The 22821-nt window shown below is 34.8% G+C and overlaps 2 protein-coding genes across 2 annotated transcripts; both read left to right on the plus strand.

The window, feature by feature from the left end:
* Window positions 1–16177: 16177 nt before the first annotated feature.
* Window positions 16178–17185, plus strand: LOC120179501 (ADP-ribosylation factor GTPase-activating protein AGD2-like). The gene is made up of 3 exons (XM_039185080.1): window positions 16178–16315; window positions 16400–16701; window positions 16860–17185. The coding sequence occupies exons 1-3, from the start codon at window positions 16178–16180 to the stop codon at window positions 16969–16971; spliced, it is 552 nt and encodes a 183-aa protein (XP_039041011.1). The 3' UTR covers window positions 16972–17185.
* A 1118-nt stretch (window positions 17186–18303) lies between these two features.
* LOC120179518 (NF-X1-type zinc finger protein NFXL1-like) lies at window positions 18304–22026 on the plus strand. Its single transcript, XM_039185095.1, has 2 exons — window positions 18304–18411; window positions 18648–22026. Exon 2 carries the CDS (start codon window positions 18655–18657, stop codon window positions 21895–21897), a length of 3243 nt encoding a protein of 1080 aa, XP_039041026.1. The 5' UTR covers window positions 18304–18411; window positions 18648–18654; the 3' UTR covers window positions 21898–22026.
* The last annotated feature ends 795 nt before the right edge of the window (window positions 22027–22821 follow it).

Genomic DNA, 22821 nt, shown 5'->3' on the forward strand with positions numbered 1-22821 from the left:
TAACTGTTAGAAAAAATGTGATAAATTAAAAAGTTTGATGTATATTTTTTAAGCATAAAGATGAATAATCGAGTAATGAATTTACTAATTCATATTCAATTACGTGAGATCTTTACAATAATATCTCATATGCTCAAAACGGTTGAGTGATGAATGAGAAATCGATGTTCAAAGTAAGGTACATGTGAATTGTGTTGTGTAAGGAAAATGAAAAAACGCATATCCTACATTGGTGGGATATTAAGCAAGGAAATGATTTATATACACAAACCCACTTGCTAGTCATTAAATGACTTGATTTAAAACTATCCCTTTTGTGTAGGTGCAACGTGTGGTGCAAATCGAAGCTTGTTGAACCCATTGGGGTTAGGTTTGTACCTGCACGATATGGGTAACATGAATGTCTAGATCGATCGGGCATGCATATATTTTACCCACTACAAATTAAACATTTTTCTTAATTGAAACCTATTTTTTTAATATTATGAATTAGAAAGGATACTATGTGATTTTTTTAAATTTAAATATTAAATATGTTATGACTTGTAATTCACGAATATATTCGATATAATACAGTGTTAATTGATTATTTTTGATTTTATTCGGATGCTAATTAACATCCGAATTTTATTTAAGGCGTTATTAATTGATTGATTCTGATTTTATTCGAATACTAATTAATAGACCAAATATATTATTTCCGATTCGTCCCCCTTGTGAAACACTATAAATACCGTGCTAACCTACTAGGTTAAACACAATTAAAAAACTCTCTTATTCCTCTTTTATTTTCAATGATAGTCTCTAGCAAAATTTGGTTTGTGATCTCGCAAGTTGTGCTACTGTGCGCTGATCATATCGTTGTTGTATCCCGGAAGACAAACGACCAAGATATCTCAAGCACCAAGGAGTGGCTGAAAATATGTCTTAAGGAAACTGCATTGTTGCAGGCCTCAACCTGATTCAAGTTCGATATGCTTCTATTATCCGGGTTCCTTTCTCTAAACTATTTCTTCTACTTTATTAATAAAATTCATTTTTTTTATTTTCATCTCGGATAATATAACAATCTTAAGACAAATTCTTCTTCTACCTTCCTAAAAAGAAATCTGAGACTAGTAAAAAAACGTGTGAAAATCAAAGCAAATTAATTCGTTTTCAAGAATTATCCTGTCGTTTTATCGGGTTTGCTTAGAGTGGACAAATCTGTTTTGACAGAAATTGTCGGTGTAGTAACATTGGTTACTAACTCGGTTTTCGTTTCTTTTACAGAACGATGGAAGTAACAGATTCTAATGGGTTGCCCAACTTGGATACTAGAATGATTATTCCAGTTCAAAATCCGAATGCGAATCAATCAAATGTGGCAATTAACCACAACGAGAGGCTATCAAAATGTTATGGAGAAAATTTCAAGTTATGGCAACAAAAGATGTGGTTCTATCTAACCACGATGAGCTATGCTAAGTACCTGAAGGAAGATCATCATACATTTAAAGATAAAGAAAGAGAATGAGAGGTGGATAATATCACCGCCTTCAATATGGTTAAAGCTTGGAAGTACGATGACTTCATATGCAGGAATTATATCCTGAACTGTTTACATGATTAATTGTATCCAGTGTATTCAACGTATCAAACGACAAAGAAATTGTGAGAGACATTAGACCACAAATATCAGGCCGAAGATGTTAGAGCTAAAAGGTTTTTCATTACCAGATTCTTGAAGTATGCTATGGTTGATTCCAAACCAGTAGTAAAGTAAGTGGAGGAATTCCAACTGATTATTAATGGAATTCTCGCTAAGAATATGGTCATAAGAGAATCATTCCAAGTGGTAGCTACTATTGAGAAGCTATCTCCCAGATGGAATGACTTTAAGAATTACTTGAAGCATAAGAGAAAGAAAATGACCATGGAAGAACTTATTGTCAGACTTCGTATTGAAGAGGACAATATAGTTAATGCAAATAAGCTCAACAAAGAATCCTTCAATGAGGCTAAGGCAAACGTGGTTGAAGTCAAAGACTTCAAGAAGGGAAAATATCCCAAGAATAGGTCAAAGCAAAGACCTAAAGGTGGAATTTCCAAGAAGGAAAAGTTTCAAGGAAAGTGTTATAACTGTGGAAAGATGGGGCACAAGTCTACTAAATGAAGACAACCAAAGAAAGTCAAGGCTCATTAGACAAATGATGCAGAATGAATTGTCATGAACGTTGAGGACTTGGATCTATGTGATTTGATCTCTGAAGTCAGCTTGGTTGACTCTAACCCAAGAGAATGATGGCTCGATATTGGAGCCATACGTCATATCTGTTATGACAAGGATTCTTTTTATGAGTTGGTACCTTGCGACAATAGGGAGAAACTCTATATGGACAATGTTGTGACTTCCAAGATCAAGGGAAACTGTATTGCAGTATTGAAGATGACTTTTGGCAAAGAAATCAAGCTGCAGAATATATTGTATGTTCCTAACATATGAAAGAATCATTTATCTGGGACACTCTTAAGTGTTCACGGCTTTAGGATGGTGTTTAAATCCCAAAAGTTGATTATGTCTAAGGGGGAACGTTTGTGGGCAGAGGGTTTGTATCCAATGATGTGTGGAAATTGAATGTAATCTTTGTAAAAACCAAAAACATGAATAAGAATAATGTTTCTTCTTCCGTTTATATGCTTGAGACATTTAGTTTATCGCATGGTAGGCTTGGACATGTTAATTATGATACCTTGCTTAGGTTAATTAATTTGGAACATTTCTTTTTTTTACATCGATTATAAACATATATGTGAAATATGTATTGAGGCAAAATTAACAAGATCATCATTTCAAACATTTGAACGAAATAATGAACCTCTTGATCTAATACATAACGATATTTATCACTTAAAATTTGTACAAACAAGAGATATAATAAATACTTTATTTATTCATTGATGATATCACGAAGTACTGCTATGTCTATTTTCTTAAGAACAAATATGAATCTATAGAAAAATTTAAACTCTATAAGTAGGAAATCGAAAACCAACTTAATAAAAATATTAAGATGGTGAAAAGTAATCATGGTGGTGAATATGTTGAACCATTTGGTGAATTTTGTTCACAACATGATATTATTCACGAAGTAACTCCACCCTATTATCCTCAATCTAATGGAGTAATCGAACGTAAAAATCATACTCCAAAAAGAAATGATGAACGCTTTGTTAGGAAGCTTTGGGTTATCATAGAACATGAGGGGGGAAGTTGTTCTTTCAACAAATTACCTTTTAAATAAGGTACCTGGGAAGAAAAATGACAAGACACCATATGAGTTATGGAAAGGCCTAAAACCTTCATACAAACACTTGAAAATATGAGGGTGTCTTGCTAAAGTAATGGCCTCATTACCAAATTAAATGAAAATAGGTCCTAAGATTGTGAATTGCATTTTCATTGGCTATGTAGAACATATCAATTCATATCAGTTTCTTGTGCCTGAATCAAAGAATCGTGATATTCATAAGAATACGATAAATGAATCAAAGAATGTTCTTTGAAGATATATTCCCTTGCAAGTATAGGGTGCTTGATCATAGTTCAATAAAACGAACCTTAGAGACTAACAATAAAGATAGTCCAGGTGATCAGCAAGAGGATGAAACTGAAATAGAGCCAAGAAGGAGCAAACGAGCTAGAGTGGAAAGATCTTTTAAGTCATATTTCCTAACTTATATGCTAGAGGTTGAACCTAAAATGTATAGTGGTGCTCTACGATATTCGAAAGATACCTTATGGAAGGAAGCCATTAAAAGTGAGATCGATTCAATCATACAAAATCACACATGAGAATTAATGAATCTTCATTCGGGAATGAAACCACTAAGTTCAGAGTGGATTTTCAAACAGAAAAGGAAAACAGATGGAACAATTGATAAATATAAGGTTAGATTGATAATAAAAGGTTACCGATAAAGGAAGACCTTTATTATTTTGATACATACTCTCATGTATCAAGAATAACATCCATAAAAATGATACTTGCAATTGCTACTTTGCGAAATCTATAAGTACATCAAATGGATGTTAAAATTGCATTTCTATATGGAGATCTTGATAAAGAAATATACATGGAACAACCTGAGGGTTATGTAATTTTAGGACAAGAAAGAAAAGTATGTCAATTGGTGAAGTCTTTGTATGGACTTAAAAAATCACCAAAACAATGACATGAGAAGTTCGATAATGTCATGATGACAAACAACTTCAAGATAAATGAGTATTACAAGTGTGTATATGTAAAAAACACAAACATAGGGTATGCGATTCTATGTTTATATGTTGATGACATACATATTGTTGGAAGTAACAATGAAATGGTAAAATGTACCATGAATATGTTAAATTCAAGATTTGACAAGAAATATATGAGATTGACTGACACGATTTTGGGCATCCAAATTAAAATGTCATCTGAAGGTCTCATATTGACTCAGTCACACTATATGAACAAGATTCTTGAGAAGTTTAACAAGGATGATTCTGATATAGCTATAATTCCAATATATTCTTGTTCAAATTTGTCTAAAAACATGGTGAATGTGATCATAAAGTGGAATATGCAAGGGTCATAGACAATCTAATGTATCTTATGAGTTGCATTAGACCGGACATCGCTTTTATTGTGACCAATTTAAATAGATTTACAAGCAATCCAAGAAAAGACCATTGGAAAACGATAATGAGGATATTGGGATATCTCAGATATACTCGAGACTATGGTTTACATTATTCCAAAGAACCTACTATCCTAGAATGATACTCTGATGCTAGTTGGATATCATATATTCAAGACACCAAAGGTTCAAGTGGATATGTATTCACTTTGGGAAGAGGAGCTATGTTATGGAAATCCTCAAGATAAACAGTTATAACCAGATCCATAATGGAATATGAATTTGTAGCTTTAGATAAGTCTGGAGAAGAAGCATAATGGCTTTGATATTTTCTTGAGGACATACTTGAATAACTTTGATATTTTCTTGAGGACATAACTGAATGGCCAAAACTTATGCCCACAGTATGTATATACTGTGATAACCATACAAAATTGCTAGATCACAGGATTTTATATGTAATGGTAAATCGAGATATATGCATCGCCGACATAATATCGTTAGACAATTGATCTCAAAGGGAGTTATATCTATTGATTTTTGTGAAATCAAAGGATAACATTGCGGATCCACTAACCAAAGGATTAATCAGATATCAAGTTGAGAAAACATCTAAAGTAATATGACTAAAACCTATGAAAATTAAAGGTGTTATGTGAAGGAAAACCCTACCTTGTTGATAAGAGATCCCTAAATATAGGTTCAAAGGGAGAACCTAATTACACAAACCATGTACGATCACTGTAGGGATCTCTTATCCTAAGTTTATTTCTATGATATGAACAGTGATCAAATTGATATAGGCTAAGCAAGGCTTTTAATGACCATTGTGTGCATCGATGAGTCGAGCAACATAAGTCACCTATGTGAGAGTGAAGTGGGGCCGCTTCAAAAAGACTATAGGGCATAATCTTTCAAACTCTTGTAGAACCAGACAATGTCCACAATTATATGGACATACCCATGATAACTAATATGCTTGTCATAAAGACAGTTGTGTGAAGTATATCATCATTTACACAAACGATAGAACAATTCAAGGACATCACGTCTACTGCTTAGCTAGTAAAGTAAATATACTGTCATAAGGGAATGTTCAAAGGGGGACACTTACCTATCTTATACAACTATCGTTCGTAGGGTCTATCACCACATTGAGACAAAATGTTTTGATCAAAGATCAATTTCATTCATGTGGGGGATTGTTGGAAAAAATGTGATAAATTTGAAACTTTAAGGCATATTTTCTAAGTGTAAAGATGAATAATCGAATAATGAATTTATTGATTCACATTCTACTACGTGAGATCTTTACAACGATATCTCATATTCTCAAAACGATCGAGTGATGAATGAGAAATCGATCTCAAAGTAAGGTACATATGAATTGTGTCGTGTAAAAAATTGAGAAAACTCATATCCCAATTTGGTGGGATATTAAGCAAGGAAATATTTTATATACATAAACCCACTTGCTAGTCATTGAATGAGTTGAGTTAAAATTGTGCCTCGCGCGCAGGCTCATAGGGTGCAAATCCAAGCTTACCGAATCCATTGGGATTGGAGGCGTACCCGCACGACGTGGGCGACGCGAATGTCCGGACCAATCGGGCCTTCTGGGGCATGCAAATATTTTACCCACTACGAATTAAACATTTTCCTTAAGTGAAGCTTATCTTTTTTTTAATATTCTGAATTAAAAAGAATATTATGTGATTTTCTTTTAATTTAAATATTAAATATGGTATAACTTGAAATTCATGAATATATTCGATATAATACGATTTTAATTGATTATTTTTGATTTTATTTGGATGCTAATTAACAACCGAATTTTATTTAAGGAGATATTAATTGATTGTTTTCGATTTTATTCGGATACTAATTAATAGCCCGAATATATTGTTTTCAATTCGTCTCCCTTGTGAAACACTATAAATATTGTTCTAACATACTAGGTTAAACACAATTCAAAAACTATATTCTTCCTCTCTTGTTTTCAGTGATAATCTCTAGCAAGATTTCATTTGTGATCTCGTAAGTTGTACTACTGTGCGCTGATTGTATCGTTGTTATATTATGGGAGACAGACGACCAAGATATCTCGAGCACCAAGGAGTAGCCGAAAATTTGTCTTAAGAAAACTACGTTGTTGCATGCCTCAATCTGATTCAAGTTCGATATCCTGTTATTATTCGGCTTCTTTACTCTAAAATGTTTCTTCTTTATTAATAAAATTTTATTTTTTTACTTTTCGTCTCAGATTGTATAACATTAAAATTTATAAAAAAATATAGTTGTAAAATTGATTTAAATATATTCATATTATTACAAAAAAGAAGGTAAATTAAAGATACTAAACTTGATAATTTTTTTATAATAGTTATTGGTAATTACAATGTATTATATATTCATAATATTTCTTAACCATTATTAACACATACATCTCATTCAAATACAAATACTCGAACTCAAGAACTCTAGAGACAACAACATTTTATTTTAATATTGAGATCACTTGATGAGTTCTAAAACTCAATAAAATTTATAATATTATAACGATTATTTTACAATTATTTAATAGTTATTTTATTAAAAAATAAAAAAATATTTTAATATAACTAAGTAGTTCCTAATATACTTACCCTGATTTATGCCGTATCATTTGATCAAAATCATAAAATCTTAGGATAAATTATGCATTTAGTACTTACTTTATCAGTTTTGATTCATTTTAGTAATTAAACTTTTTTTTCAAACTCATGCTTAACATTTGATTTTCATTTCATTTTAGTATCAGACTTTAAAAACTTAAAGCATTTAGTACTTAAAATTAGGGATGGGCATGGGTCGGGTTTCGATCAAACCAACCCGAAAATTTTACATCCTCCACCCAACTCGAACCAGACCTGACTTTTTGAGATAAAAACCGACCCGACCCGACCCAAAATAATATATTTATAAAAATATTTTTATTCAGTAAAAATAGAGATTTAATTGAATATATATATATATGGGTATTATTGTAATTATCCCTAAATATATAAGGTAAAATTATATTTTTTGGGTCGGTTAGGGTTTTGTCGGGTATTTTTTACCCTAAACCCGAATCTGACCCGATCACAATCTCTAAGAAACCCAACCCGAACCCAATTTTTTTTTAAAAAAAAAAAACTAACCCAATCGGGTCGGGTCGGTCAACACCCGTTAGATTCGGATCTCATGCCCATCCTTACCTAAAATATCAATTTTGGTCCATTTTAGTATCTAAACTTTCAATTCTTTCAAATTGAACGGGGGTACTACAATGAAACCAAAACTAAATTTTTTAACGGCGGATAGTAAAATGAAATAAAAACTAAATTTTAGATATAATTTTAAAAAACTAAAAATTTAGATATTAAAACATACTAATACTGATAGTTTTAATACTAAACATATAATTTATCTAAAATTTTGAAGGAAGACACAGCAAATATGATGTTGACCTCAGAGATCTAATCAAATCAACATCAACTAAATATTCAACCACGAACTTCAACATCCACCGGTTCCTCACCGCACAGACAAATGAACGAACACATACAATGCACCGTGCTAGAGAGTTGGAATCACTGCCATCACACCGCAGCACAACTGCTCGGAAACACACATGAAAAGACTGCAGTGGAAGATGCTCGACAGCAGAGTTCCACATTCTCACCTATAATCATTCAGTACCGTAAACAAGTTGAAAGGCACGTTTACGTCCCAGGTTCATAAGAAAACTGGACGCATAAATTTATGTTAGAGGTATAAATTTAAAAATTTATATTAAAAATTTAAAGATATATGAAATTATATAAATTTAGAGGTATGAAATTATATAATCAACAAAAAAATATAAAAAAAATTAAAATATAAAAGATTTATAGATTCTAAAGGTGCGATTGTACCCCAACACCCCTCCGTCCATCCTTGATGTTCATGCATCTTTGTGGAGCAAGCATAATCGTTCTCCCACTGAACAAACCCAGTGATATGCACTTAGCCGCAATCAGTTCACTTTTTTTTGTCAACAGAATTATAAGCATTTACATTATTGATCTAATCAATAATCCCAGAGAGAAACATGGAATGAAGGAACGATCTAATCAGTGTTTATGCATGAATAAACAATGTAATCGTTTACATTATTGATCTCCAAAATGATTTTACTCTTGGTATTTACACTTCCACTCATCGTGGACGATTAAGTTGTTTGAATAAAATCATGGGTAAACTATGCATTTAGTATTTAAATTATCAGTTTTGATTCGGGTTGATATCTAAACTTTTAATATTTCGAAACTATACCTAATGTTTAGTTTTTGTTTCATTTTAGTACCCAATGTTAAAAACATAACGCGTTTAGTACCTAAACTATCAGTTTTGGTCCGTTTTGATACCTAAACTTTCAATTCTTTTCAAAACTTAATGTTAAATTTTGAACAGGGTTACTAAAATGAAACAAAAACTAAAATTTTGGAATGATTTTGAAAAAATTAAAAGTTTAGGTATTAAAATGAACAAAAACTGATAGTTTAAATACTAAACATATAATTTACCCTATGTTCATTTGACCAGTCTTATATTTTTTTTAGATTATTGAATGAGTAAAAAATGACTCATACTTATACAAGAAGATTTAACTTAAAAATATTGAATTAAGAAGTTAATTCACTGTTTTTCATGGTGTGGACACATTCATATAAAACAATCTCAATCATAAAAGTGAATTTTATTCTCTCTAAAGATCTTGAATTCAAACAGCTACATCTGTATGATGTATATTCATCAAATTATTAGTTGCGTTTAAAAAAATTTTGCTAAAAAAATAGATAATTATCGTTGTTTCTAAGTAATTATTAGTTGTTAGGGGTGGCAATTGAGTGGGGGAAAACCAAAAACCATGAGGATCTGAATCGACGAAGATGGGGAATAACCGAAATCTTCACCCATAGGGATGGGGAAGGGGAAGTTTTATCCCCGAAGCTCAAATAGGGATAGGGACGGGGATTGCTATATCCGAACCATGAGGATAATCGAACCATACCCGTGTAAATAACCATGGGGATCCTTGAAAAATAACAGTAGGAATCCTCGATATTTTACAAAAATAACTGTGGGTATCCCCGAAAATATATGTGAGATTACGTGTTACCACTGTTACATCTTAAAGGAACTAAAATTGAAGTTTAGATATTTTCTCATTTAATATACATTGATTTGTTGAGATCGAAAATGGTTGAGATCGAAAATGGTTAAGATTGTACATATACATTGGGTGTTAGATGAATATTGACGTTTGAAACTTTCATATTATAGATAGAGACCAATTTGAGACAATATGATATATTTTTACAAGTTTTAAGTGTTGCATTAATTTCAAAATTGTTTGTTTGTTTTTTTTGGGATGGGGATTAACCGAAACCCGTAAGGATCTGTAAGGGATGGGTATGAGGAGAAAAAAATCCCCAAAACATATAATGAGATTTCCCAAAATCGTACCCGCAAGTGTTGGGGACGGAATGGGTAATGCAAAACCATCCCCGCCTCTTTCGGTTGCGACCCCTATTAGTTGCGCTCAAAAAAATTTCGTCACCAATCTCATGTCAAGTAGGACTGTCAATGAGATGACACAGATTGCGAGTTACTCGAGATCGACTTGGTCAACACTCGATAAATACTCGACTAGAATAGATTCGACTCGAGCTCGACTCAAGTTTTTAACGAACTGAAACGAGCTACTTGATACTCGAATCGAAGAGCTCATGAGCAATTCGAAAAAAATTATCTATTAAAATATTATTTAAAAAAAGTAAATTATTAATAATATTAACATTTATTTGTTTATTTTTAAAAAATGTAATAGAATGTTTTCATGTACTTAAGTTTAAGATTTTTTTCTTCCTATTTTGAGCTTTGACAAGCTTTTTCGAGCTTTAATTCATGATTTCAAGTTGGAGTCGAGCTTGAAAATTTTAGACTCACAAGTTTTTCGAGTCGAGTTGAGTTTTCGAGTCAAATCAAGTTCAATAATACTCGAAATCGACTCGACTCGTTTACGATCCTTGTGTCAAGACGTAATCTCTCAATAAGTGTGCAATCAATTCCTCTTCCAGAGAGAACAAAGATTTGCACTATTCATTCCCTATGATTTAACAACCGTCTCGTAGGGTTTATTTAAGCGTAACAGAAACATAGGGACTTATCTAAATATAATAGTAAATTACAAGGGCTTATTTAATATTTTACCTTTTCCAAAATGTAAATTGTAGTTCGCGCTTCCATAACTCAGTGAGACTGAGGCCCATACAGAGGCCCAAAGATCTCAAACACATGAAATTCCACCTTTTTTTTCTGATTTTTTTAACTGGCGGTAGTTCTTCAATCCGTGGCGGTCCAGGAAAAATGACATGTTCAGTTAAAACAACGACAAGTGTAGTCTTTACCTTCTTCTTTTAGCTCTCAACATTTTCCATTCTGGATCCGAGACACTGACCTGTGATTTTAATTGATTTTAATTGATTTTGAGGTTCGGAAAACGAAGAAGGAGATTAACAATGGCGGCCTTTATCAAGTTAGAAGATTCGCTAATGTTTCAGAACCAGGTAATTCCAAAGTTCTTCACCTTTTCGTGATCGAACGTTTGTTTAATTCCAGAATTACATTTTATATTTTTAATTTGATTAAATTCATAGCCATTCAATAGACTGTAAATCCAGTTTCAGTGGAGTTTGTGTTTACTGAATAATCGAATTCGGTTGAGTCTGTGCTAAGTAGCTGTTGATTAGTATTTTTAGTTTCTGAAAAGAACTCGTCTGTTAACGTAATAGCTTATTTTTGTGTTGCTGTGTATAAATATACTTCATGATCTCGTAAGGGATCATTGTTGTGTGTGTGTTTTTTTTAAGTTATGAAGAAATGATTATATTATGTTTGTGTATTGATTGGTGAGGTATCTTTTTTGGAAAACACTGCTGAGGAGTTGAAAGAACGCTGTCAAACATTATGCAATGGGAGTAAAAAGTTTATGTATGTATTTTTCTCTTTCTAGATTCACTAATTTTCTCTTGTCCCTTACTCATGATAATTGATACTGACCGAACATATCTGAGTGCTCTTTAGTTCAATGTGCAAAATTATCAACTTTGTAGCAAGAGCTTGGAACTAGATTTTGGGTTCAATATCTGGTCTCTAAGGCAAATGTATCTTTGTACTTTTCCCTTAACATCTGACCTTTAATTTGTCCTATTTCCTTTACTATTACACAATTTCAGCTACAACAAAGAATAAGATATGATTAATTTTACCTCCCGAAACACACAAAAAACAGAAAAAAGGGTCCCAACTCATTGATTTAAGTTGTAATTTGTAAATAAAAACTTCAAGAAAAATGTAAATAAAGAAAAATTATCTAAGGTCTCCCTGTCTCCATACATTAATACACACACACATTTATACATTTATTTATTACTTGTCTATCTCCGTTTCTTTTTCAGGACAGCTTTGCTGATTCCTTAGAAGAATTTGGTGGTGGACAAGACGATCCCATTAGTGTCTCCATAGGAGGTAGTCAATGTGTCTTCTTAATTGGCTTTTAACTACAGCACCAGTTATTACTATTTTAGAAAGAAATCTACTGCCTAGTCATCTCAGTTCTTTCTTTCAAACAAAGGTTAACAATTTTGATTAGGCTGCTTAATCTTTGGTTTTAGTTTTACGAATTCTTTTATTTAGTGGATATAAAGACAGATGTCTGTTTGACTTGCATATTTGTAAGCATTTCAGACTGATGAATTACTTTTCTCTTGTAAATTTTGTGCTCAACGAATGGGAAGCCAAAAACTATTTGGAAAATATGTTTTCTTGTGATTGGATAGGAATTGCATTTTAACCGGTTTATTTAAATTTAAATCCCTTAGATGATGATAGTTTTGTGGTCACTTGATGAATCGTTAGAAGTATACTCTTATTCAGAGTGCTTTATCACGAAGCAGCATGCTGGACTTGGACCTTAGTTCAAAAGGAATTGCCTTGGGTTGGAGTCAGTGACGGATGCACACTGTATTGAGGGTGTGCAATGAAATTTAAATTTCCTTCGGTTCGTTGCCTATTTTATTGGTTGTGTCCACCTCACATACAAAAATTTTGTATTGTTAATACATGTGAGTCTACTGTCAAAAATATTTATGTAACACCCTAAACCAATACGACACACAATCGACCAATAAGGGTGAAACACGGAACCACTAGAGTGACTGACCAACCTTTTTCTATTTCTCTTGCTTTAAAACGACTATCTTCTTCATAAATTCAACTGTAAAGTATAATTAAAACTATATACTGGGGAGCTCCCAAAATAAATATTAATGTAAATAATAATAATAATAAAAAACAACTTTAAAAATTCATTTACGACTCAACTTTACAATAGGATTTATAAATATACATACCCTTCAAAATGCTGAGACGTACTCTGCTCTGGTCTGGACCTCAGTCACTCTAAAGCTCCTCGACTACTCCAACTAATCTGCGTAAGGAAACAAATTCCAATCGTTGAGCTAACTAGCTTAGTGCCACACTAACAACTAGATCATACTAACTATACATCACTGAAAGGCTCAATCAAATATAGAAAAATAATTAATGGGGAGCTCACATACCCCTCTAGTCTACCGAGGATGGGACCCTGGAATCTCTGCATCAGACACCACACCCTCGACTAACCCACCACTAGCGAGTGTCAAGCCTTGGCCTTAGTCAACTTAAAGTACCTTGTGCACTCCCTAAGGATAAATCCGAACTTAATCTATACTTTCGACTATATTACATTTTCTAAATGAACTCGGGTGTCCTTCTCGTTTCCCGAGTATACAAACAAGGTTAGTCTTATTTCACCCTATTTAACTCGTTTCTATGTTTGAATTAAACATTATTACTGTTCTCACTTGTAATCTTATTTTGGAGTAATTATAAGCTTTTGGGAAACCTCACTTGCTGCTATACCTCTAATTGAATTTAAAGCCTCATTTCGTAACTTTGGTATCGATACTGACCTTACAGTATCGATACCCTCTACTCAGTATCAATATCCAACCCAAGGTATCGATACCCTAGCTGAAATGCGTTGAAAGAAAGAGGAATTATCAGTACTCATATGCGAGCATTGCTACTGGTATCTTAGGTATCGATACTCCCTAGAGTACCGATACCAAAATAGCCTACTGGAATCTCGATTTTGATACTAAACCCTTCGATCTCGGTACCGAACCCTTAGTATCGATACTCATGTAATGGTATCGATATTGTTCTCCAAAAACTCTAGATTTCATGTTTTCCTTATAAACAATATCGATACTACTTCATGCAATATCGATACCAACCCTTAAACATGCACTATTTAGGCACAAATTTGTCACCCAAACTCCCAAAATTTCCTACTCAACATGCTAAAAACATCAAACATTAAATCTACCATGAAATTCTACTCAACATGCTTAAATCTTAACTTTCTAGCTAAAACTCATTTCTAACGATCTACAACTGGTATGAGGAAGTTGTGAGTGTGTTATCTGGCTTCCTTGGCTGCTAAAATCCTTCTCAACTCAACTAGGAGTCACCTTTCCTTTATCTCTAGCCCTTGAACTTTCTTCCACCTCTTTAGCTAATCAAACATAAGAAAAGTGTTTACTAACTTATCTAAGCCTTAAAACAAGGTTAAGGATACTCCAAACAACTCAAATTTACTAGAATAAACTTGAATCCTTTAATTCCCTTAACCATCCTTAAAAACCAATTTTTGAAATCATGCTCAAACCTTAAGATTTAGGGCTTGAAGTGAAGCTTGGAGGGTGAAGATTTGGATTTTTACCTTGGTTACTTCTAACTAAGCTTGGAATTTGAAAAGCTTCCACCTTTACCTTACTCTTGGGGAGGAATAAGAAGAGAGAAATAGAAGAGCGTTTTGGGTGGGTAGTTTCGCATGAAATCCTCTAATTATAAGGGGTTTCTATCCTTTAAAACAAGCTATGGGTAAATTGCTAATTTGATCCCTTTCCTTTTAAACCGAACTTAAAACTACCACTCAACTTGAACTCTTGGGCCAAACTTAAGCCCAATACCCTTATAAATTGGTCCAAATTGGTCTAGAAAATCTAATGGGCTCAACTTATGGGTCTCGGGTTGACTCAAACTACTGACCCGAAATTCAGGGTATTACAAGATCATAGCATAAACCGACAAATCTAGGGTGTCCCGCTCTCTTCAATATATTATAGTTCACTAATAGATGTCTCCACAAGGACAATGTGCTGAAGATGGTGCTAGTTGTTGGGTCCATCTCTATTTTTTTCGTACTATTACTTTTTCTGGCTACATCTCATCTGGTGGTTATCATGTTGGTACATTAACTATCTATTAGGAACAATTTTTTCATTCCCGAATCCCTTCATCCAACTAGGCAGCTGCATGGGTGCAAATGTTATAACATCTTTCTATTTTGAAGGGATATTTTATCAGGTTAATATTGTTAGGTGAGGTTTGATTCCCCCCCCCCCCTTTGTTTTAGAATTTCAGTTGATATTGTTTTTTATCTACTTCTCTATATGATACTTCTGTAAATGTCCCTATAAAAAATTAATATGTAAAATGAAAGAGGAGAGAATGATGTGTCCAATTAAAAAAAATAATGTAGCTGTCATCTAGCTGAAAGATTGAAGATTCTACGTTAAAGGAACTTTACATGGTTCCCTTTTGTAGGGCCGATTGTGTCTAAATTCATCAATGCATTTCGTGAGCTTGCTAACTTCAAGGAGATGCTGCTTTCATAAGTATCAATTTACTATCAGAAGAATTCAATTCTTTCTTACCATTGAAGAACTAGGGGACAAGTAGGCTTTGTCTTATCAATGTTATTCCAAATATATCTGTTCTGTTACTAACATTTTATTAGATGTTATTATCTTAGCCACCGGTAATTTTTCCTTTTTTCTGTTTACAATATGATTTTAAATAGTTATGTAGTATTCGAGGCGTTGGGTTATTTAGATCTCTATGGGTTGATATGATTGCATATTTTGAAGTGGTGCCAAGTAATAAACCATGAATGATCTGTTAATTAGATTTGACGGGATATTTTGCTTAAGATGTCATAAGCACCTTGCCTAACACTCTTAATTTATAAGATGAGGTTCTAGATGGTAGATAGATATCATGCACCTTTAAGTATATTTTCTCAGAAAAGTATTTAGCATGTTGAATTCTATATATGTACTAATAAATTCTTCATTTGCATAAAGATGCTTGTGTTCAATTTGGTTCATTTCCTTGCTCTTTATATATGATAGCACCTTTAGACATTGAACGTATTTGTTATGCATGAAGGCTACAATCTTCAGGCCACTTGTTGCAAAACTTCAATTTGAGTCAATATTAACACCATACTACATGCCTGAGAATAGTTAATTATTTTACTGTTCTTCATGGAGTCTACATGGGCATCGAGGGGAAGCTTATTTTGGAGAGTGATTGCTCCAAAGCCTTAGACTGGATTAGAAATCCGGATTCTTGTTCTTTGCTTAATTCGATTGTGAAGGAAATTGTGTCTATTGGTATAGATAGGAATGTTATTGTGAGACGTATTTAGAGATGTGCGAATTGGGAGGCGGATGAATTAGCTAAGCTAGGAATCGGTTAAGGTGGTGTTTTGTTTTAGGTTTTCTTAGGAGAAAGCTTTCTGGTTAAAATTATTTTTGACTCACTTGATAGCCACAAAGAGGAAAGGGAACGGCACGATCCATCAGCCTGTCAGAGAATCAAGGATTTGAATGACCCGGGGAACTGTTTACAAGGTTGTTCGTTGTTGCATCTGGCATGCCAAGGTGGCAGTATTGTGATGCTTGAGCTGTTGCTGCAGTTTGGTGCTGATAAAAATATACCCGACTTCCATGGAAGGACTCCTTTGCACCATTGCATTGCTCTGGGGAACAATTCATTGGCAAAGCATCTTCTTAGAAGGTAAGCTTCATATTTTTGCATGGTTACTTATCCATACCGTCAAAGCATACAAAAAAGAAGAAAAAACGATACAGCATGACACTATTAAACATGATTAATCGCAACGCGTTCAATACATGTATCGTATTCATGTTCGTAAACTCGATGAAACTGAACAGAGGAGCAAGGTCTTCGATTAAAGATCACAGGGGATTCAGCGCATTGGAAAGAGCAATGGAGAAGGGTGCAATAACGAACGAGGAGCTGTTTCTTCTTCTCAATGAAAGCTAGTGGAACAAGCCTGCCTGGTTTTCCCGAATCGGTAAATCCTGTTTCTCTCGCCGGATTTTCAGTTATGCCGGTGTTTGTTGGCTTTATATAAGCATAAAAAGAGCCACGCATCCTCTTTTAATCCATCGAGGTCGTTAAGGCATTCTTCACTTATGATAATTAAAGCTTGATGTTTTCGAGTTTGAACTTCTTCGCGTGCTTGATTTTCTTTGTTGATTGTATCGCCAAAATTTCATTTACATAGTCTTTACGTTGTGACGGTTGATGATCGTATCACGCCTTCAAAATCTTCAAGCCCAAACTATCGCAATATCATAGTCAACTTGCTTAACTTGTCCTTGATTTATTGCATTGCTCGGCATTTGCCTAATAAAAAAAAGAGAGAATTCCATTTGATTCGATCTGATTCAATGATTCGACAAATATATATATATATATATATATATATAATTTTCATTTTTATTAGGTAAGCTAGAGAGTTAATCGAAACAAATATAAAAGGGTCTTATAATAATGTTTCTTAAATATATAAAGGTCAATTATATTATTATTTTTGGGTCGGATATTTTTCATCCTAAATATGAATTCGACCAATTTCACTTTGTTCTTCTAAAAGGATTCGACTTGACATGATTTAAACATGATTTTTATTTTTAAAAATTGATCTTATAAGATCTGATCGAGTTGATACCCATCATATTCGAGTCAAATAATGTACAATATTAAAGTTAAAGTGTACAAATGATTATTAAATTATATTGAAACGATCTTTTTAAAAGTTATAAAATGATCAATAAATTTATGAAATTGTTACGAAGTGATTATTATATATTATGAAACGATGATAAAATTTAATAAGTTTAAGTGATCATTATATATTATGAAACGATGATAAAATTTAATAAGTTTAAGGATTATTTTATAATTATTAGATAAAATTTAATAATCATTTTTGATAATTTAATAAAATTTAATAATTACTTATAATCTTAAAAATTTAAATAATTAGAAAATCCACAAATTTTGTAAAGTATATTTTATATCATGACAATAAACACCGATTAACAATTTTCGCTGCATATATATACATGAGAGATTGGACCGCGCAGGTAGTGCGCTGTTGAACCGAGACATGCGCGGGCAGCAAAATACCCACGTGAACCGTATGCTTGGATTTGATTTAAAAGAGGAAAAATTGTGCATCTTGGACTCGGGGAGGTTGATGATCATGAACTCGGTTGTCGTAGCGTTTATGGTGAGGAATTAGTCTCGTATTTCTTTAAGCGCCAAGCCAATCCTTCTCTTTATTTACTCTCCCCCCTGCCCCGCCTAAGGCATCCCCCCCCTCCGATTATTCAAAAACAATCTTACCCAAAGAAGAACCAAAACAATAAGGCGAAACGCTTTGGATTTTTTTCTTTTATTCATTTCGTCGAACAGGTGCGCTGCATTTCTTTGTCTTCCGTTTTCTTCCCATAATTCTCTGCTTTGTATTCTTTTTTTCTATTCTGATTGGTTTTTGATATAAGGTGATTTTGATTACCTCTGTTCATTGAAATTCGATTCGTCGTGTTCGTGTTCGTTTTATTGTTTATTTGTGTCTGTGATTTGGAACAAAGGTGGTGTTTTGAATCTTTTCTGTTTCCGTAAAAACAATTGTTTTTGACGTCCGACAGTGATAACATGAGCTTTCGAGGCCGAAATAGATCTAGAAATCATTCCCAAAGCACTCGTCAAGAATGGGTTCCTAGAGGCTCTTCTTCATCTACAACCACCACCACCTCCGCTAGCAATTCACCAGCCGCCCCCAATGTCAACCACGCCTCTACTCGAAATGATGATTATAGGAATAGGCAAAGTGGTCGGCCCACCAACCAAAGGAGAGGGAGAGAAAAGGGAAGTGGTGAGAATCTTGTGGCAGTGAGGAAGGAAATTGATCCGAATTTGCCACAGCTTGTGAAGGAAATTCAGGACAAGCTTATAAAGAGCACGGTTGAATGTATGATTTGTTATGATATGGTACGGAGATCTGCCTCCATTTGGTCGTGCTCGAATTGTTACTCCATTTTTCACCTCAATTGTATTAGGAAGTGGGCTAGGGCGCCCACATCTGTTGATTTAGTGGCTGAGAAGAATCAAGGTTTCAATTGGCGTTGTCCGGGCTGTCAATCTGTGCAGTTGACATCCTCTAGGGAGATATTTTATGTTTGCTTTTGCGGGAAGCAGATAGACCCACCTTCAGATTTGTATTTGACACCACATTCATGTGGGGAGCCATGTGGAAAGCCGCTTGAGAAGGAGCTAGGACTAGGTTCTGGGGTGATGAAAGATGAGCTTTGTCCTCATGTATGTGTTTTGCAGTGTCACCCTGGTCCTTGCCCTCCTTGTAAGGCGTTTGCTCCGCCACGGTTGTGTCCTTGTGGGAAGAAAGTTATTACAACCAGATGCTCTGATAGAAAGTCAGTTCTTACCTGTGGTCAGTGCTGTGATAAACTTCTTGAGTGTGGGCGTCATAGGTGTGAGCGGATATGCCATGTGGGAGCTTGTGATCCTTGTCAGGTTGTAATCGATGCCCCTTGTTTCTGCAAGACAAGGCTTGAGAATGTAATCTGTGGATACATGGCTTTGAAGGGGAAAGTGAAAGCTGAAGACGGTATCTTTTCTTGTGGGTTAACTTGTAGAAAGAAACTTAGATGTGGTAATCATAACTGTCCCGAGATTTGCCATCCTGGTCCTTGTGGGGATTGTCAGTTAATGCCAAGCAAGATCAAGTCTTGTTACTGTGGGAAAACAAGCTTGCAGGAGCCAAGGCAAAGTTGTCTGGACCCAATTCCAACTTGTTCAGAGATATGTGCCAAGTTCCTTCCTTGTAAAATGCACCAATGTGACCAAATGTGTCATGCAGGGGATTGTCCACCTTGTTCAGTTCTTGTCACCCAAAAATGTCGATGTGGATCAACTTCTCGGAGGGTAGAGTGCTACAAAACAACACTTGAGAATGAGAGATTTACATGTGACAAGCCTTGTGGGAAGAAGAAGAATTGTGGCAGACATCGATGTAGTGAACGATGCTGTCCTCTCTCAAGTTCAAATAATCTTTGGTCCGGCGATTGGGATCCACACTTTTGCCAAATGTCTTGTGGGAAAAAGCTGAGGTGTGGGCAGCATTTTTGTGAATCTCTTTGTCACAGTGGTCACTGTCCTCCATGCTTGGAAACAATCTTCAACGATTTGGCATGTGCTTGTGGAAGAACTTCAATCCCTCCTCCATTGCCTTGTGGCACGCCACCTCCTTCTTGTCAACTTCCATGCTCGGTTCCACAGGCTTGTGGTCATTCATCTTCTCACATCTGCCACTTTGGAGATTGTCCACCATGTTCTGTGCCTGTGGCGAAGGAGTGCATTGGAGGACATGTTGTTCTTAGGAATGTTCCGTGTGGATCAAAAGATATTAGATGCAACAAACTTTGCGGCAAGACCAGACAGTGTGGTTTGCATGCATGTGGTAGAACATGTCACCCAGCACCATGTGATACCTCTTCTGAAGCTCAACCGGGCTTCAGGACTTCTTGTGGGCAGGCATGCGGTGCCCCAAGGAGAGACTGCAGGCACACATGTACTTCACCTTGTCATCCCTCTGCACCTTGTCCCGATGTTAGGTGTGATTTTCAAGTTACAATCACATGTTCTTGTGGCCGGATAACTGCAACTGTTCCTTGTGATGCTGGGGGCTCCACTAGTAGTTTCAGTGCTGATACAGTTTTTGAAGCTTCTATTATTCAAAAATTGCCAGTGCCCCTTCAACCAGTGGAATCAACTAACAAGAAGATTCCTCTTGGACAAAGGAAGCTTATGTGTGATGATGAATGTGTTAAGTTGGAGCGCAAACGGGTTCTTGCAGATGCATTTGACATTACTCCACCCAACTTGGATGCTCTTCATTTTGGTGAGAATTCAGTTACATCCGAGATACTTTCTGACCTATATAGGCGTGATCCGAAGTGGGTTCTAGCTATAGAGGAGAGATGTAAGTTTTTGGTACTTGGCAAGAGCAGAGGAACAACAACCAGTCTCAAAGTTCACGTGTTCTGCCCAATGCTGAAGGATAAAAGAGATGCCATCAGGATAATTGCAGGAAGATGGAAGCTTGCTATCGGTGCCGCTGGTTGGGAGCCCAAGCGTTTTATTGTCGTTCATGTTACTCCCAAATCCAAACCACCACCTCGGATCATTGGAGTTAAGGGGTCAATCAGTGCCGGGGCACTACATCCACCTGTATATGATTCTTTGGTAGACATGGATCCAAGACTTGTTTCCTTCCTGGATTTGCCCCGTGAAGCTGACATAAGTGCATTGGTTTTGAGATTTGGTGGGGAGTGCGAACTAGTTTGGTTGAACGACAAGAATGCATTGGCTGTGTTCAGTGATCCGGCTCGCTCTGCAACAGCAATGAGGAGATTGGATCATGGCTCAGTTTATAATGGGGCTGTTGCGTTTGTTCAGAGTGGTGCATCATCAGGAGCATCGTCTGCTAATAATGCATGGGGGGGAGCAGGAACAAGCTCAGCTTCAAAGGCAAATCCATGGAAAAAGGCTGTAGTCCAGGAGCTCAGGTGGAAGGACGACTCATGGGGCGGTGAAGAGTCTGTTGGTGTCCCTTCTGATCTGGGGTCTGTATGGAAAGGCAAGGAACCTCCGATTGCAGCTTCAGTTAATCGATGGAGCGTTCTTGATTCTGAAACAGGCGTAAACTCCTCCTCGGGAGCATTTCGAACTGAAGATTCTCCAAAGCCAGCCGGAGTTCTAACCAATTCAGAAATGGATTCTGGAGCTACCAATTCGAACTCAGCTAGTCTGTCTGGTGGGGGTTTTAATGAATCCAAGCCGTTGGAGGTTGTAGATGATTGGGAGAATGCCTGTGAATGAGAAATATAGCATTAGCCAGGGAGATGGCTCTGTCCGGTTTCGTTTACAAATGGTAGGAACAACTGTGGTTTTGATTTTCTTGTCTACTTTATGCCGAACAGCGTCGCATAGGTCTTGAGTATAATCTTTCTAATTTGTGAGGATGATTTTATGGTATTTTGAATAAATAAATTTACCTTTAGATCTATCAAATGTTTCTTTTTTGACCGTCTGATTAATTCGATTGTGATCGATTGCCAACTAAGTATTAAATACGAAGTTTATCCTAAATATAATTATCAAAATTTATTACTATAAGCGTATTGACACATGATTTAATATTAGGAGTGAACTTAAATTTAGAGGGACGAAAATAGATTTTTAATAAAAAATAGATAAAAAAAATTTAAGATATATAAAAAATTTAAATTTTCAATAGGACGATTACTCTCACCCGCTTTCTCTTCGATCCATCCCTACATACAGTGCTGGTGGGAAGCTTTTCCAATATGTAAAGAGACTTCACTTAATGAATGCCCCATAAGTTGGGGGAGATAAATGAGTAAAAGTATAATACTTTAGGTTAAGTATAATTTAAAATATTATATATTAATATTTTTTTATTAAACTTAAAATGTTATATTTTATTAATATTTTTAATGATAGTTAAAAATTATTTTTTATTTAATAATATTCTAGGTTTAATAATAAAATATTATAATAGAAAAAGATGATATTTTAAATAATGTTCAACTTAATATGTTAAATTTTTCGTTACATGGACGTCTATTTTTAGTATTTTTTAATGTAAATTATGTTACCGTATCGCATAACTATAGATTATGATCTTGACATTAAAGTCGACGGCTTGGAGGCTTACATAGGGAAAGTCATATGTACGGCAACTTAATATATGATTAAATAAAATACGTTATCGGAAATATT

Source organism: Hibiscus syriacus, unplaced genomic scaffold (assembly GCF_006381635.1).
Source record: "Hibiscus syriacus cultivar Baekdansim isolate YM2019G1 unplaced genomic scaffold, ASM638163v2 tig00112428_pilon, whole genome shotgun sequence".
Taxonomy (NCBI): domain Eukaryota; kingdom Viridiplantae; phylum Streptophyta; class Magnoliopsida; order Malvales; family Malvaceae; genus Hibiscus; species Hibiscus syriacus.